The 15,271-nt window shown below is 40.2% G+C and overlaps 1 protein-coding gene across 4 annotated transcripts in view; it reads left to right on the top strand.

Moving 5' to 3' along the window:
* Positions 1 to 12,165, top strand: part of TRIP4 (thyroid hormone receptor interactor 4) — a 67,263-nt gene extending 55,098 nt beyond the window's left edge. For 3 of the 4 annotated variants that reach the window (XM_032864723.1, XM_032864725.1, XM_032864724.1), the window contains exons 12-13: positions 2,666 to 2,768; positions 11,997 to 12,165. In XM_032864723.1, coding sequence (XP_032720614.1) covers positions 2,666 to 2,768; positions 11,997 to 12,064 — 171 coding nt within the window. In that variant the 3' untranslated portion in view covers positions 12,065 to 12,165. Of the gene's footprint in view, positions 1 to 2,025; positions 2,131 to 2,665; positions 2,773 to 11,996 lie in introns of those variants that run through there. The other variant, XR_004383546.1, reaches the window with a different exon arrangement.
* Positions 12,166 to 15,271: the final 3,106 nt, after the last annotated feature.

The raw sequence follows: 15,271 nt of genomic DNA, 5'->3' as shown, positions 1-15,271 counted from the left end.
GTAAGTGTAATTTTTTAAGATCCATCAGAATTTCTGGAATATTTTTAATATTCCACTGTGTGTATGTACTATATTTTGTTCATCTGTCTGTGGATGAACATTTGGATTGTGGAAACTATTGGGTGCTATGAACATTGGTGAACAAGTGAGATGTTGGGAGCATGTAACAGCTTTCAATTTCTTTGAGGGATATACCCATGAGCGGAATTGCTGGACCTTACGGTAATTTTGTAACTCTTTGATGTTACAAAAACCGAACTGTTTCCATAGCAGCTGCACTGTTTTACACCCATACCAGCAATGCATGACTGTTTTAATTTCTTCACATCCTTACCAATACTTGTTATTTTCCATGTTTTTTGTTTTAGTTTTGTTTGGTTTTATTATAATCATCCCATAAGCATAAACTAATATCTTACTGTGGTTTAGATTTGCATTTCCAGGACCTCATTTTTTCCCCAGTTTTATTGAGATATAATTGGCATGTAACATTGTATTAGTTCACTATGTACAACAGAATGATTTAATACATGTATATGTTGCAAAATGATTACCACAGTATATTTAGAGAACATCCATCACCTCTCGTAGTTACAAATTCAGGACCTTATTCTTTAACTCTGAGCCTGAAGAAGATCACTAAGGTGGTAAATGTAGGGAGAGAAGAGGTCTGAGGCCTGACCTCTGAAGCACTCCCAACATTTAAAGGATGAGGTGATAAGCAGTGGGTAAATAGCAAAGCTAAGAAGAGAATGAAGCCAAGTGAGGAATGTTCGTGAAGGAGGGAGAGAAGAATTCTATCAGGTTCTACAAATAGGTCAATTAAGATGAGAACTGAGCACTGACCATTTGATTTAGCAACATGGAAGTGAACAATGACCTTTAGTTCACCAAGAATAGTTTTGGTGGAGTGTTGGGGGTGAAAGCCTGTTTATAATGAATTCAAGAAACAATAGAGGAATTTGAAGCAGGGAGCATACATAATCTTTTAGTGAATTTTGTTGTAAAAAGAATCAGAAATGAGGCATTTGCTTGAGGAGAATGGGTAGATTTTGTTTTATGGCAGACATTACAGAAAGTATGTTTAATGGGATAGAGTCAGTAGAGAGAGAACATTTATTGATGCAGAAAAAAGAGGAGAGAATGACTGAACTGGGTTATAGTTATAGAAAAGTAGAGCTGTGAGGTCCTCGCATCACTGTCCTCTGCCTCAACATTCTGAGATACAGAGGGGAGAGAGTAGGAAAACTGAAGAGATGTGAATTGTGACTGTTGCTGTTGAGGCCTCTGTAGAATTCGGTTGAAAGATCTCGATGGCAGCCTCTGGTTTTATTCGTGCCAAAGCACCTCAGCAGTAACAGCTGGAACCTGCTTTTCTTTGAGTTCTAAAGATCCAGGGTATAAGGAAAGAAGAGCATTTTCCTTCTCATCTTCATTCTTTTTTTTTTTTTCTACTGTGAACACTTTGACCCTGCTTCTGAATATAATTGTGGCTGATACTTGATATTAAGCTATGTTTTATCAACATACATGCCACACCTGTCCCACACGGAGAGCCGTGGCATGTGGGCAGGACCAAAAGGTGCTAAAAATCCCTTCTGTTTTCTCCACAACCTTACTTAACCACTTATGACAGAGTGGTCAAGTGGTCAGTAAAGAAGTTTTAACTACTTATGTTTCTACTAGTTACAGAGAAATTTTAATTTTCTTATTTTACTGAAACCTCCATTTCTACTTTTGAGCCTTAGTTCTTTAGAGGACATATCTTAGCAGGTGAATAAGAGTGGAAAATAAGTTTATATATTTGATGGTAGTTACTAGGAGAAAGGCTCCTTTTGCATAGTCAGCCTGTGAGTCATATTTGTCAAACATGCTAAATACAGGACATAAAAGATAGGAAATAATGAAAAAACAAATCAGTTGGGCATTGCTAGAGAGCACTTTCTGCCAACCCTCTATTGTGCCTTAAATTGTGATTATGTGGCTGGCCTAGTCTTACTCTAGGTTCTGTGTCTGTCTTTGCAGAAGGAATACAAGTCCTAAGTATTCACACAGATTTGTGATGAGAGATCCAAAGGAGGCTTCTAAATAATTTTCAGAATTGCTCTACCAGTTACCTTTTCACCCTAAGTAAGTCTGGAATGCATCCAGCAAAACAGCTTTTGCATGTTCATACCTTTCAGAATGAATCATCTTCCTTCCTTATAGTGAAAGAAGGGCTCTGTTGATTATTTCTGGCAGCATTTCCACAAATGTTCTATTTTTCTTAAACCTTCCAGTGTTTCACTCAAGTTAACCTGGGGGTGCCCAATGTTCCCAAAGGAGACCTCCAAATCTCCCAACTTTGTCATTTATACTAAAAGAACAGTCAGTCCTGATTCTTCTGGAAAAATATCAGGTATCTTTTTTTTTTTTTTTTTAAAGAAGTAGTTCCCATTATAGGAGGTCAGAAATGGCAGGCAATAGACTGCATAAGACTACTGTGCTAAGGCCTGGGGAAAGGGGAAGGTTTGTTCTTGCTTGTTGAGCATAATCCTCTTTACCTGACTGAAATGGAGAGTGCTATTATCAGAATGTTGAGGTGAAATTTGGGACATCCTTTGATCTCCCTGAAATTCAAAATCTGTCCCAACTAGTCTGAACTTGTTATTTTTATATTCTGCAGTATCCAGACATGAGTCAAGAATCTGATTCTCCGTTTGTTTTCATCTGCACAAATCCCCAGGAAATGATTGTGAAGTTTCCTATTAAAGGAAATCCAAAAATCTGTAAGTCACAAGCTTTGATGGTCTAATTTTTGTTTCTTTTCTTTCTTTTTGTCTTGTGTCTCACTTGTTTAAAACCTTAAAATCTTCTCTTCTTACCCTGTTCTATGGCATCTCAAGCTTTGGAAGATTAATATAATTACATTTATTGATAACTTTAGTGTTAACCATAGCATAGCCTTTCCAAAGTGTACCTTGACCCACAATTATTGGCATGCTAGTGAATCACTCTAAACTTCTATTTAAGACCCCATTACATTTAAAGATTTATTTATTCATTTTGAGAGAGAGAGAGAGAGAGAGAGTATCCATGCAGGGCGAGGGGTAAGGGAGAGAGAGAAAAAGAATCCCAAGCAGACTCCCCGCTGAGCACAGGGCCCCGGATGCCGGGCTTTATCTCACAACCCAGAAATCATGACCTGAGCTGAAACTAAGAGTCAGACGCTTAACCAGCTGAGCGACCCAGGTGCCCACAGACCCTATTACATTTAAAATCCTTATTTGTCAGCCAAAAGAGTATGCTTTACTCTGCTGCACTACTCATTAAAGGAAGTAGTAAGCCCGCACCAATGGCAATAATGACATTTACTCATTGTTCCTCAGTATTCAATCCAAGTAAGATTTAAGTTGGTGTCTATTTTCGAATGTTTTAGAGGCTCCACTTCCCACTTTTCCTGTGATTACTGGTTTCTAAAACTCTGCATTCTTGCTTTTCATTCTCTTGGGAACCTCTTGATTATTTATTTTTCTGTAAACTTTTGCTTTATGTATTTGTGGTTATAGACCCTCTGCATATTCACTTCTTTTTTTTTTAAAGATTTTATTTATTTATTTGACAGACAGAGATCACAAGTAGGCAGAGAGGCAGGCAGGTCGGGGTGGGGGAGCAGACTCCCTGCTGAGCAGAGAGCTTGATGTGGGGCTCGATCCCAGGACCCTGGGATCGTGACCTGATCTGAAGGCAGAGGCTTTAACCCACTGAGCCACCCAGGCGCCCCTGCATATTCACTTCTTAATCACTTTTTGTTGACTTCATTTTTCCAACTTCCAACTTCTCTTCCTCTGTGTAGTCCTATCACAGCCTCTTCTATTTCAAAAAAGTCCTAGGAAACACATAGTGGTGTCCTCTCTGCCCAGCTTATTTTTAAAAACAACCTCAACAACCCTCCCGTTTGCTCATGTCAGTTACTGTTTTGTGCCTCTGTGGCACTGCTTTCCCATTATGTGAACAGGATGATTTGGGGGCAATCATTGTCTTCAGCTGTGCACAACTCTACCTTACCCTGTACCTTGGGGACCAACTAGCCATTTGATAAACCTATTCTATAGAGAAGTACTTTTCTTTCTCTCTCTCTCTCTCTCTTTTAAAGACTTTATTTATTTGAAAGAGAGAGAGAGAGGCAGCGCATGAGTCGGGAAGGGCAGAGGGACAAGGGGGCTCCCTGTTCACCAACAACTCTGGACTGGATCCCAGGACCTTAAGACTACGATGTGTGCTGAACTTAGATGTTTAACCAACTGAGCCACCCAGGTGCCCCTAGAGAAGTACTTTCCAAACTGTACTGTAAATAAAAATCACCTAGAAAGGTGTTAAAACACAGGTTTCTGGGCTCTCTCCCAAGTGATACTGATTCTGTTGCTCAGCTAACTACACTTTGAGTAATACTGCTTTTGATCACAAAATACTTGAAGTGTGAATTTAGATTAATGTATATTCATCACAAAATTCAGGCAACCCTCATGATTTACGAGAGATATATTCTTAAGATTCCTACATATCAGAAAATCTGAACATATTGCCTTTGACTTACATATATTATTTACTTCAGACTGTATCCCAGCAGGTAGCTAAGTGGTCCTGGAAGTTTTTTTTCTTGCTCTCTACTATTTAGAATTCGTTTATTTATTTATTTATTTATTTAAGATTTTATGTATTTATTTGACGGAGAGAGATCCCAAGTAGGCAGAGAGGCCGGCAGAGAGAGAGAGGGAAGCAGGCCCCCCGCCGAGCAGAGAACCCGATATAGGCCAGATCCCAGGACCCTGAGATCACGACCTGAGCTGAAGGCAGAGGCTTAACCCACTGAGCCACCCAAGCGCCCCTATTTGTTTTTTGTTTTTTTTTAAGATTTTTTTTAAGATTTTATTCCCTGCTGAGCAGAGAGCCTTATGCTGGGCTCGATCCTAGGACCCTGGGATCATGACCTGAGCCAAAGGCAGAGACTTTAACCCACCGAGCCACCCAGGCACCCCCTTATTTGTTGTTTTTTAAAGATTTTGTTTATTTGACAGAGAGAGACACAGCAAGAGAGGGAACACAAGCCCGGGGAGTGAGAGCAGAAGTAGTAGGCCTCCTGCTGAGTGGGGAGCCTGCCATGGGGTTGGATCTCAGGACCATGGGATCATGACCTGAGCTGAAGGCAGAGGCTTAACAACTTAGCCCACCAGGCGCCCCTAAAGATTTTCTTTTTAGGGGCACCTGGGTGGCTCAGTGTGTTAAAGCCTCTGCCTTCAGCTCAGGTTGTGATCCCGGGGTCCTGGGATTGGGCCCCACATTGGGCTGTCTGCTCAGCGGGGAGCCTGCTTCGCCCTCTGTCTCTACTCGCCTCTCTGCCTACTTGTGATCTCTATCAAATAAGTAAAATCTTAAAAAAAAAAAAAAAAAGATTTTCTTTTTAAGTGATGTCTGCACCCAATTTGGGGCTCAAACTCACAAACCCGAGATCAAGAGTTGCTTGGTCCACTGACTGAGTCAACCAGGTGCCCCCTCCACTATTTAGGATTTTTATTTATTTTTATTTTTATTTTTATTTTTTAAGATTTTACTTATTTATTTGTCAGAGAGAGAGAGAGAAAGCGAGTACAAGCAGGAGAAGCAAGTAGAGGGAGAAGCAGGCTCCCAGCTGAGCAAGGAGCCCAATGTGGGACTCGATCCCAGGATGTCAAGATCATGACCCAAGCCAAATGGAGATGCTTAACCAAGTGAGCCACCCAGCCATCCCTAGAATTTTTATTTTTTAAAAATTTTATTTAGTTATTTTATTTTAGAGAGGGAGAGAGACTGCAAGCTAGGGGTGGGGCAGAGGGAGATAGAATATCAGGCAGACTTTTCACTGAGCACAGAGACGGATGCAGGGCTCGATCTCATGACTTGGCCAAAACCAAGAGTTGGACACTTAACCGACTGAGTCACCCAGGCGTTCCTCCACTATTTAGGATCTATTAATTTATTTATTTAGATTTTTAAAATGTATTTATTTAATTGACAGAAACACAGCAAGAGAGGGAACACAGCAGGGTAAGTGAGAGAGGGAGAAGCAGGCTTCGTGCCAAGCAGGCAGCCCCATGTGGGGCTTGATCCTAGGACCCTGTGATCGTGACCTGAGCCGAAGGCAGACGCTTAACAAGTGAGCCACCCAGGCGCCCCTCCACTATTTAGGACTTAAATCTCTCTTTTCTCTTTTTTGGTTGTGGCAGTCTATCCCTCTTTGTTTCATTCTCACCTTAACTCTAGACACCCATAGCAGCACTGGTGGTAGGAGCCAAAGATTTTAGGTCTTCTCTTCCATATCTAGTGCTGCTTGATCTTGAGTCCCCATAACCTTTTCTTAGCTTCCTTCCCTATCTTGGTTTTTATCTGCTGCTTAGCTCTTTTGAGAAAACGTTCTGTATAAACAGAGTTTAGATATTTCTCTGAAATGTTTTACTCCATTGCTTTCTCTCCCAGAGACCTACCTTCAATGCATGTACTGGCCTGTTTTTCTCGATAAGGTTTAATGAGGGGTGGGAGGAGTGATGTTCTTAGGAGAGAGCTTTAGTAACCTCCTGTCTTTTCCCCCATTGTTTCTGTTCTTAAAAGCTTTAAAAAGCCGGGGCGCCTGGGTGGCTCAGTGGGTTGAGCCTCTGCCTTGGGCTCAGGTCATGATCTCAGATTCCTGGGAGTGAGCCCTGCATCAGGCTCTCTGCTCAGCAGGGAGACTGCTTCTCCCCCTCTCTCCCTGCCTGCCTCTCTGCCTACCTCTGATCTCTGTCTGTCAAATAAATAAATAAAATCTTTAAAAAAAAAAAAAAAAGCTTTTAAAAAGCCAAAATGGGCTGTGTGCTTCTTTCAGGAACAATAGGACTAGAGAGAAATTGTGAGACTGTAGCTTCTTCCATGGTAGGCCAGACAGGGTAAAACATTGGTCAGAAATAATAGCGAAATTTAAAGAAAAAAAGGAAAGAATGGGTTGACCCTATGTATCTCAGGATTTTTTTTTTTTTTTTTTTTTTAAGTAGGCTCCATGCCCAATGTGGGGCCTTTGTGAACTCATGAGCCTGAGATCAAGAGTCACATGCTCTACAGACTGAGCCAGCCAGGCTCCCCAGAAGGAAAAAAAAAAAATTATGTTCTACCTGAGGATTTAGTTTGGTGTAAAGTTTCTATTCCCTATAACACTTTATTCCTTCATCCTTCATTCCTCTTTACCATCTCTAAAAATCTTACACTCGGGAGTTATATGTAGCTGATGAGTCATTAAATTCTACCCCTGAAACTAGTAATACACTATATGTTAACTAAATTGAATTTAGGTAAAAAATTGAAAATAAAAATAAAAAAATAAAAGTCTTACACTCTGCTAGAACTTCCTTCCCCATAGGCCGAAGAAGCTACCTTCAGGAGCTGACAGCTGGAAAAAGTCTTTACTCCCACTGTCACAGGGGAAAATATGTATTTGGCTCTTAATTTGAAATGCTTCACAATTTCTTCTAGATACATCATTACGCTAAGTGGTTAAGGTCCATGGTATTAATAATATACTCTCCTTCAATTACAGCCCTATGACTTAAATGTTTTTATTCTTGTTTTTCTATTGTAGGATGGCTTAGGAATCTTCTATAGATTAGTTCTATGAGATATGCAAGTTCCAAACTCTGACTTGCAAATAAGCTTTTAGAAATTTACTTGTTGTACCGTGTGTGTGTGTGTGTGTGTACACACACACATATATATATGCACATATATATGTATATATATATGCTTTAAATTAAGGTTTTCTACACAGACACACACACACACATTTTAAATTTTTTGAGTATAGTTTACACACCATTAGTTTCAGGTGTACAACGTGGTGATTCAACCTCCTTATACATTATGCTATGCCCACCACAAGTGTACCTATCATCTATCACCATACAATATGATTACAATATCATTAACTGTATTTTTCTTTCTTTTTTTTTTTTAAGATTTTATTTATTTGACAGAGAGAGACACAACGAGAGAAGAAACACAAGCAGAGGGAGTGAGAGAGGGAGAAGCAGGCTTCCCGCTAAATAGGGAGCCTGATGCGGGTCTAGATCCCAGGATCCTGGGATCATGACCTGAGCCAAAGGCAGACACTTAACGACTGAGCCACCCAGGCGCCCCTAACTGTATTTTTCTATGTTGTACCTTTTATTCTCATTCCTTATTCATTCCATAACTGGAAGTAAAGGCATATATTTTGATTTATGCTTTTGGGCACATAAACTTGAGCTTGCTTGACCTGGGGATAATTATGTTTCTTGAAGTTGAAATAATTCAGAAAAGAGCAATATGCAATATGATCACTTGGCTGTGTGTCTGCTCAAATAAGGAAATGCAAAAAACTATAGTAGAATATTTAGGTGAAGTGCTCAAAGAGATAAAGGAAATCTTTTTACTTCAAATGAATTCCATGCTCTAGAGACTCATGCAAATACTGCCTTATATGTTATGCAAAACATGTGAAAATCCCTATGAGAGTTATATCGATTGATGACAAATACTTTTCCTCCTTTTAACTTCTTGTCCATCTGCTGCACATGTATTTGATTTTCTTTTAGGCACCATGATTGAGGATGTGGTTAACACTGAAATGCTGTAGGTACTATATGTAGAAATGTTAGGGAAATACCAAAACTAAGCATCACCACTCTGCATTTAAGAGAGTATACTGTATGTTACTGTAGTTAACTGTCCAGGTCCCAAGTCTTGAAAGATGAGGCTGAACTAGAACTCAGAGTTCAGAGTTTCTATAGTCTGAGGGCAACTGTAATGACTGCTTCTTCATGCGAGAAGCTCCAGTCCCTTGCCTTCATGGCCTGCAGCTGGCCCAAGAATTGCCACTATTGGCAGTCCCTGTGGTAGATGTTAGGGATGCAGAGAAGTCCTTACTTATAAGGAGCTCACAGATTGCTGGCACTCGTATGGTTTTCTTAGGTAGTCTAGGAGATGAAAGAATTTCTGCATTCCTGGAAATGCTCTGGAAATCCCTTTTTCCTTTATCTATATCTCCTTCTTCCTATTAGTTTTCCATTTTATGACATCATCTTTGAAGCCAGGAATTAGTTTGCCTACCCACTGAGTCCTTTGCTCCTATGGGTTGATCTTTCCTGAGCTGGTCTCACTTGAGGGCTTTCACAATCAGACTGGAGTTTTCTGAAGATTGTACTTGGAATGTTCTTAAACAGTAAAGCTTTGAGAGTGTCAAGAAGGTAATGTCTCTATTTTATATGAGGAATCTGAAATACATGTAGTTAAAAGACTTGTCTAGGGTTGTAAACTGAGACCATGAATAAGAAACACAACTCCCAAGCCTCAGCATCGATATGACTACCTTACTTTTTCAGAGAACTTTGAGTTTATGAAGCACTTTAACTACAGTATTTCAATTAGTTATTGGATTAAATGACTTAGTGTATATAAAAAACTTAGCACAGTGCTTGGTATTTAGAAAGCACTCAGTGTTAGTTTTAATTTTCTCAACTTTGTAAGTTAGTAGGAATTTTTCCCTCCTTTCATTTTTCAGCTGAGTAAATAGGTTTACAGAAGTTGTATTTTTTTTTTTTTTTAAGATTTTATTTACTTGACAGAGAGAGATCACAAGTAGGCAGAGAGGCAGGCAGAGAGAGAAGGGAAAGCAGGCTCCGCAGAGAGCCCGACGCGGGGCTCGATCCCAGGACCCCGGGATCACGACCTGAGCCGAAGGCAGAGGCCTTAACCCACTGAGCCACCCAGGCGCCCCTAGAAGTTGTATTTTGCTCACATCTTTCTGTCTCTGGTTTTTCTGCTCTTTTCACTTTATCAGATTGCTTCAGAAACAAATTATTCCAATCATTTTTCACTTTTAGGCACAATATCAGAGCTGGAAGGAGGCTTCTGTGCTATATAGTCCAATTTCTTCTTAGCATCGAGAAAGCATCGAATAAGACTAACTAGGCGACTTCCTCACATACAGCTAGCTAGTCTCAGAACTACAGTTAGGACCTCAGTCTTCTAACTTACTCATACAGAAAACTAGAAGTCTAGAGTCCTAGGTGGAATTCTGAATTCTGTCCTAGCTTGCCTAAGTTGAATAAGATGCAGTTGAATAAGATGCAGTTGAATAAGATGCAGTACTTCTTTATACCTCTGGGTACCACCACCTTTACAATGTATACTCTCATGTTTATCTGATATCTGCTAATTTTGGTGACTTAGTTCCTATAATTCAAAGGTTTTGGAATTTGTAATGTCTGCTTTCTTTGTTTAATTGATTTGATAAAAACATTTATTGAGCACCTACCATTTTGCACCCACTATGGTAGTGTTAGAGATACAAAGGCAAACGTGCCTTGTAATAGGGCTTTTTGCCAGATTGCTGGCACATGTTCGAATTTCCAGCTGGGCAGCCTGGGGAATGAAAGACTCCTAAATCCCTGGGAATACTCTGTGCTCTAAAGCCCAAATTAAAATCAACAGCTTTGTGACTATTGTGGACAGCATTCCGGGCATTACTTAGTGATGGTTTCTGAAGAAGGGTGGTTTCTGAGAAGTAATGTTATTCCAGAGACAGGTATATCTCTAGAGAGATGAAGGGGGAAAAGAAAACAAAATTTAAGAAAACAGGAAAACTTGTTAGGTTGAGATTATTTTTCTCACAGTCTTTTGGAGCAGTCAAGACATGTATTCTTATTTTAGTTGGAGAAATGAGAATGTTGAGGTCTAGAGAGACTAAATAACTTGCCCCAGGTTTTACATGACAACAAATATGGGGCAGTTATGGGTCACGCTTACACCTAGCTGTCCTTGAAGGGAGGCTCCTTATTTATTTGTTAGTCTTTATTTTCATTATTTTTTTGTGTGTGTTAGACTGAACTGCCCTGTTTCTGTTTCAGTTCACCGTCCCCATCACTATTGACTTAACTAAGTCTTGTGGGGGAAAGCAATGTGCAAAACAGACAGGAACTTTGTTAAGATTGTCTTCATGAGAGGGATAGTTTTTTTGTTTTTTTTTTTTAAATTTTATTTATTTGACAGAGAGAGATCACAAGTAGATGGAGAGGCAGGCAGAGAGAGAGAGAGAGGGAAGCAGGCTCCCTGCTGAGCAGAGAGCCCGATGCGGGATTCGATCCCAGGACTCCGAGACCATGACCCGAGCCGAAGGCAGCGGCTTAACCCACTGAGCCACCCAGGCACCCCGAGAGGGATAGTTCTTAAGGCTGCTACCACTGAACCAAACCCTGTCCTGGTAGATTTGAGGGGTCAGAGGTCAGGGACCACATCAGTGAAGTTCCTCTCATTAGGGTCACCTGGGACAGGAAGGTTGCTTGTTTTCTAACTTTAACACTTAGGAGAGTCATACAGCCTATGACCTTTGCCCTTCTTAGCTGGTGATAGGGGCCCTTTGTCAATAAAGCATTCATGTGGATTATACTCCGCTGCTGCAGGTCCCTCCCCCTATTAGGTTGGAGGCAGCAAAGGGGTGAACTCAACTGCTTTTCTCACTGCAAGGGAGGTTCATGCATTATGCTCAGCCAGTTAACAGGTCAGAAGAATGAGTTTCCCACTGTGTGAAATGCCTTCCTTTATTACATGTGTGTATTCTTTAAAAACTTGCCTTAGCATCAGACATCTTGAGAAACCATGGTGTTTCTTTCATAGTAGCTACATAATTAGAAATATTAACTATTTAAATTCTTTAAGTGAATACTTATTTTGTGTGTGTATGAGTGTGTGTGTGTGTGTGTGTGTGTGAGTGCCCACATTTGTGTGTCCTTAAACAGTATTCCCACTGATTCCTCGTTCTTACAGAATGAAATTCTGAAGTTTGAAAGTATCTGAGTCTTGAAGCAAGATAATTGAATGTGACAGGAACACAGTAACCAGAGGACCTGCGAGGCCATGAAAGATTTGCATTGCAAATATAAAAAATAAATAATGAGGCTTCTTTTTCTCCCTTACAGGGAAACTGGATTCCAAGATCCATCAAGGAGCAAAGAAGGGGTTAATGAAGCAGAATAAAGCTGTCTGACCCAGGAGAAAAGGAACTATACAACATAGTGGAGTTTTGTGTACTAAAATTGCTATCCACTGGTCCTTTGGAACTGAAGCATTAGAAATCTAAAGACTTGGCATCAGGCTTGAATCTCTTAGAATTTAAACTCTTACCTAAATCTGTATATTTTTCTTAAAAAGTGGGATTCTTACTTTATGTAGTAGGTCAAAATCTTTGAATACATTATAAAATGCTATTTTAAAAATTCTAGGTCTTTGACATTTCTCTCAGAATGGTATCAGAAGAGGAAGGAACAAGTTGGAAATTCCTCTCTGAGGCTTGGATTTGAGGTTACAAAAATTCTTAACATAGGTTAACAATTTTTTTTGAGAAACCACTTGAATTTTAAAGTTTCTTTTTAAAGCAATAGCCTGGTTGGAGTATTAGGATGTTTTTTTTTTTTTTAAGATTTTATTTATTTATTTGACACAGAGAGAGATCAGAAGTAGGCAGAGAGGCAGGCAGAAAGAGAGGAGGAAGCAGGCTCCCTGCTGAGCAGAGAGCCCGATGCTATGCGGGGCTCGATGCGGGGCTCGATCCCTGGACCCGGAGATCATGACCTGAGCCAAAGGCAGCGGCTTAACCCACTGAGCCACCCAGGCACCCCGAGTATTAGGATGTTTGAGGAATCCTGTGTTTAATACAATCCTGTGATGGGACTGAAAGGGGTTTTAACAAGTTTTTTGCTCTAGTCCAACATCTCATGAAGTGAATAGTCTTCAAAAGCTGAATAACCTTCTTTGGCAGATTTTTTTTTTTTTTTTTTTTTTTTTTTTGAAGGGATAACCTGAAGGGGCGCTGCCACTTTGTTCTTTGGTTTGAGATGTTAGGCCATAAGAGGATCAGCCTGGGAGGCGATAGAGCCACTTGTTAAAGCAGCATGAAACTGCCCTATTTATTGTTGTGGGTATTGCAAAACCATCACTTGGATGGGGCAATTAGAAACAAACTAAAAAATAAAGTCCCTTCAATAAATGTATTCAAATACCCTCAAATGCAGCAACCCAACACTTTAAACCGTCCACACCTCAGGAAGCTGTGAGCTTTGAGAAATAGAAGGTTGGTTTGAAATGAGATTTTCACTCATCAGTCTGGCCCCACTTAGTGAAGCACTTTTTTTCTGAGGCCGTTCAGTAGAGCTGTCAGAATCTCAGTTGCTGGCATCCTCAGGAAATTCATGGTCTTAAATGTGTATGTTCTGCTTTTTATAAAGCACCACCACAACACTAGGGAAGTTGGATTCCCTCCAGCAGTTGTGTGCATGACTTAAAAAAGAGAGCGCACAGGAGAGAAAAAAAAGTGCCCTGTGTTATGAAAAAGATTAATTTCCCCTTTCTTTAATCCTTCATATTCAGCATGTATTTGCATTGAAATGCCTGTACTCATATGCATTGATGTTCACTCAACTGTGAACCCTGCTTGTTGCATAGCTCTAGGCACTGGTTTTGTGGGGCCTGATCACTCTGGATTTCCAGGGAAAACCCACCCTATTCTTGTTCTCGGGTAATGCAGATATGCAGTATTCTCATTCTTTTCCTGTTCAACTTCTGTAGAGAAAGTGGAAAGGACAGCTAATGGTACTTCTTTAGGGGGGGGAAAAAGTTTCATTCTGGTTTCCTGAAGACCCTAGTACTATTAATGAACCCACACTGGGTTAATAGATTACCAGGCAGTAATCCCATGAATTCTGCACTGGAATTGTCTGGTTTTCTGAATTCCAGAATAAAACCAAAAGGCAGAAGGTGAAGGGCTAGGGAACAACAACAATAAGTTTTCTGCCTTTTTATGTGAATGGCAGCTCAAGCACCGAGGAGTCCGGATTGATATTTTTTTCACCTGGATAGATTGTGTATGCATGCCTAAAGAAAAACATCAGGACCTGCAAGATCAGGTTATGCAACCATTTTGTGTGCTGCAATAAGAAAGTTCACAAGAACATTATAAGTTTACAAGAACCCCCTCAGCATCCAAAATATGCAGCGGAGTCACATGAGTAAATGGCAGAGTAACGTGGAAACTTCTTTTCACGGTTAGACTGTGAAGGTTTGTCTTTAGTTCACATGGTGATGGTGTAAGGTCTGTCTTTTATTTGTAGGACACCGGGGAGGAAGTGTGGGAGAGACTTGGGGGTAGATGGCCCTCAGTTGCTCAGTGATGAATAGCATAGTTTAAAGCCTAGTGGAAATTCTTAGCATCCTGAGTACAAATTCGCCCAGGAATTGCCTTTCAGTGCTTTATAACACTTTGCACTGACCCTTTTAACTCTGGGACAGCTTGGCTTGAGGGAAGTTTCACATTTCTGAGCTGGTTTTCTTTTGCTGCCTAAATGTTGTTGGCGCCCCCTTTTGGATGGTTGGGTCCAGTGCTCTCGATTTGTACAGTACCTGAAGGATTCAGTGTTTTTGTTTTTCTAGGCAGGTCCCTGTCTTAATTATGTAAGCTCAGAGTGGGATATATATGAAACCAGATACTTTTTCTTGTCAGGATTTAGGAGACTTTGACTTCATAGTCAGATGTTTGGAATGGACTAAGGGTTTTGTGGGGTTTTTTGTTTTGTTTTTGCTTGCTATAGCTAATCTAGGGAAACAGAAATAGGTGTCCCCTCTTTTCTCTTTAAGCTGGAAGTTTACAGAAACCCCTTTTTTCCTAGGGTGTAGCTGTAAAAAAATCTAGACTTTGAAGATTACTTTTACAAATAATTACAAAGTAATGGTTTTTATGAGTTATAACCTTTAATCTCTTTCCATTTTAACTGCTGTCTCTACTAAAGCCCGTTTATGTGGATTTCATTTAGTTTGGTAAAATTTTTTTTAATGCTTTTCCTAGAACTCCTAGCCAAGATTGAGACAGTATTGGGGTTGTTCTCCTGCCCAGCTAGAAAAGGCCAGTAAAAAAGCAAGCATCTATTAAACTAGAGAAATCAACTAACTTCAGTTTATTAGGCCTAGGGGGAGGAAAGAAAGGCTTGCGATGAAGGAATTTTTTTCCTTGAGATTCAAATAGCAAGTACACATCTGCTGTTCTCAGCTTCTGTGAATGTGTTTGGAGGGAGGTGATCCATATCACAGGCTCCAGCAGCAACAAGGGATCCAGCACGTGGAGGGCTTTTCTACTTCTCTCATGCAGAGAAGAAAGAACATAGCACAGTTCCATCCTTCAACACAAAGAAACTTGTATAAATGT

This window comes from Lontra canadensis, unplaced genomic scaffold (genome assembly GCF_010015895.1).
Source record: "Lontra canadensis isolate GAN:19392208 unplaced genomic scaffold, GSC_riverotter_1.0 scaffold28, whole genome shotgun sequence".
NCBI lineage: Eukaryota > Metazoa > Chordata > Mammalia > Carnivora > Mustelidae > Lontra > Lontra canadensis.
Note: the sequence above shows the minus strand (reverse complement) of the source record. Positions and strands in the feature narration are given on the sequence as shown.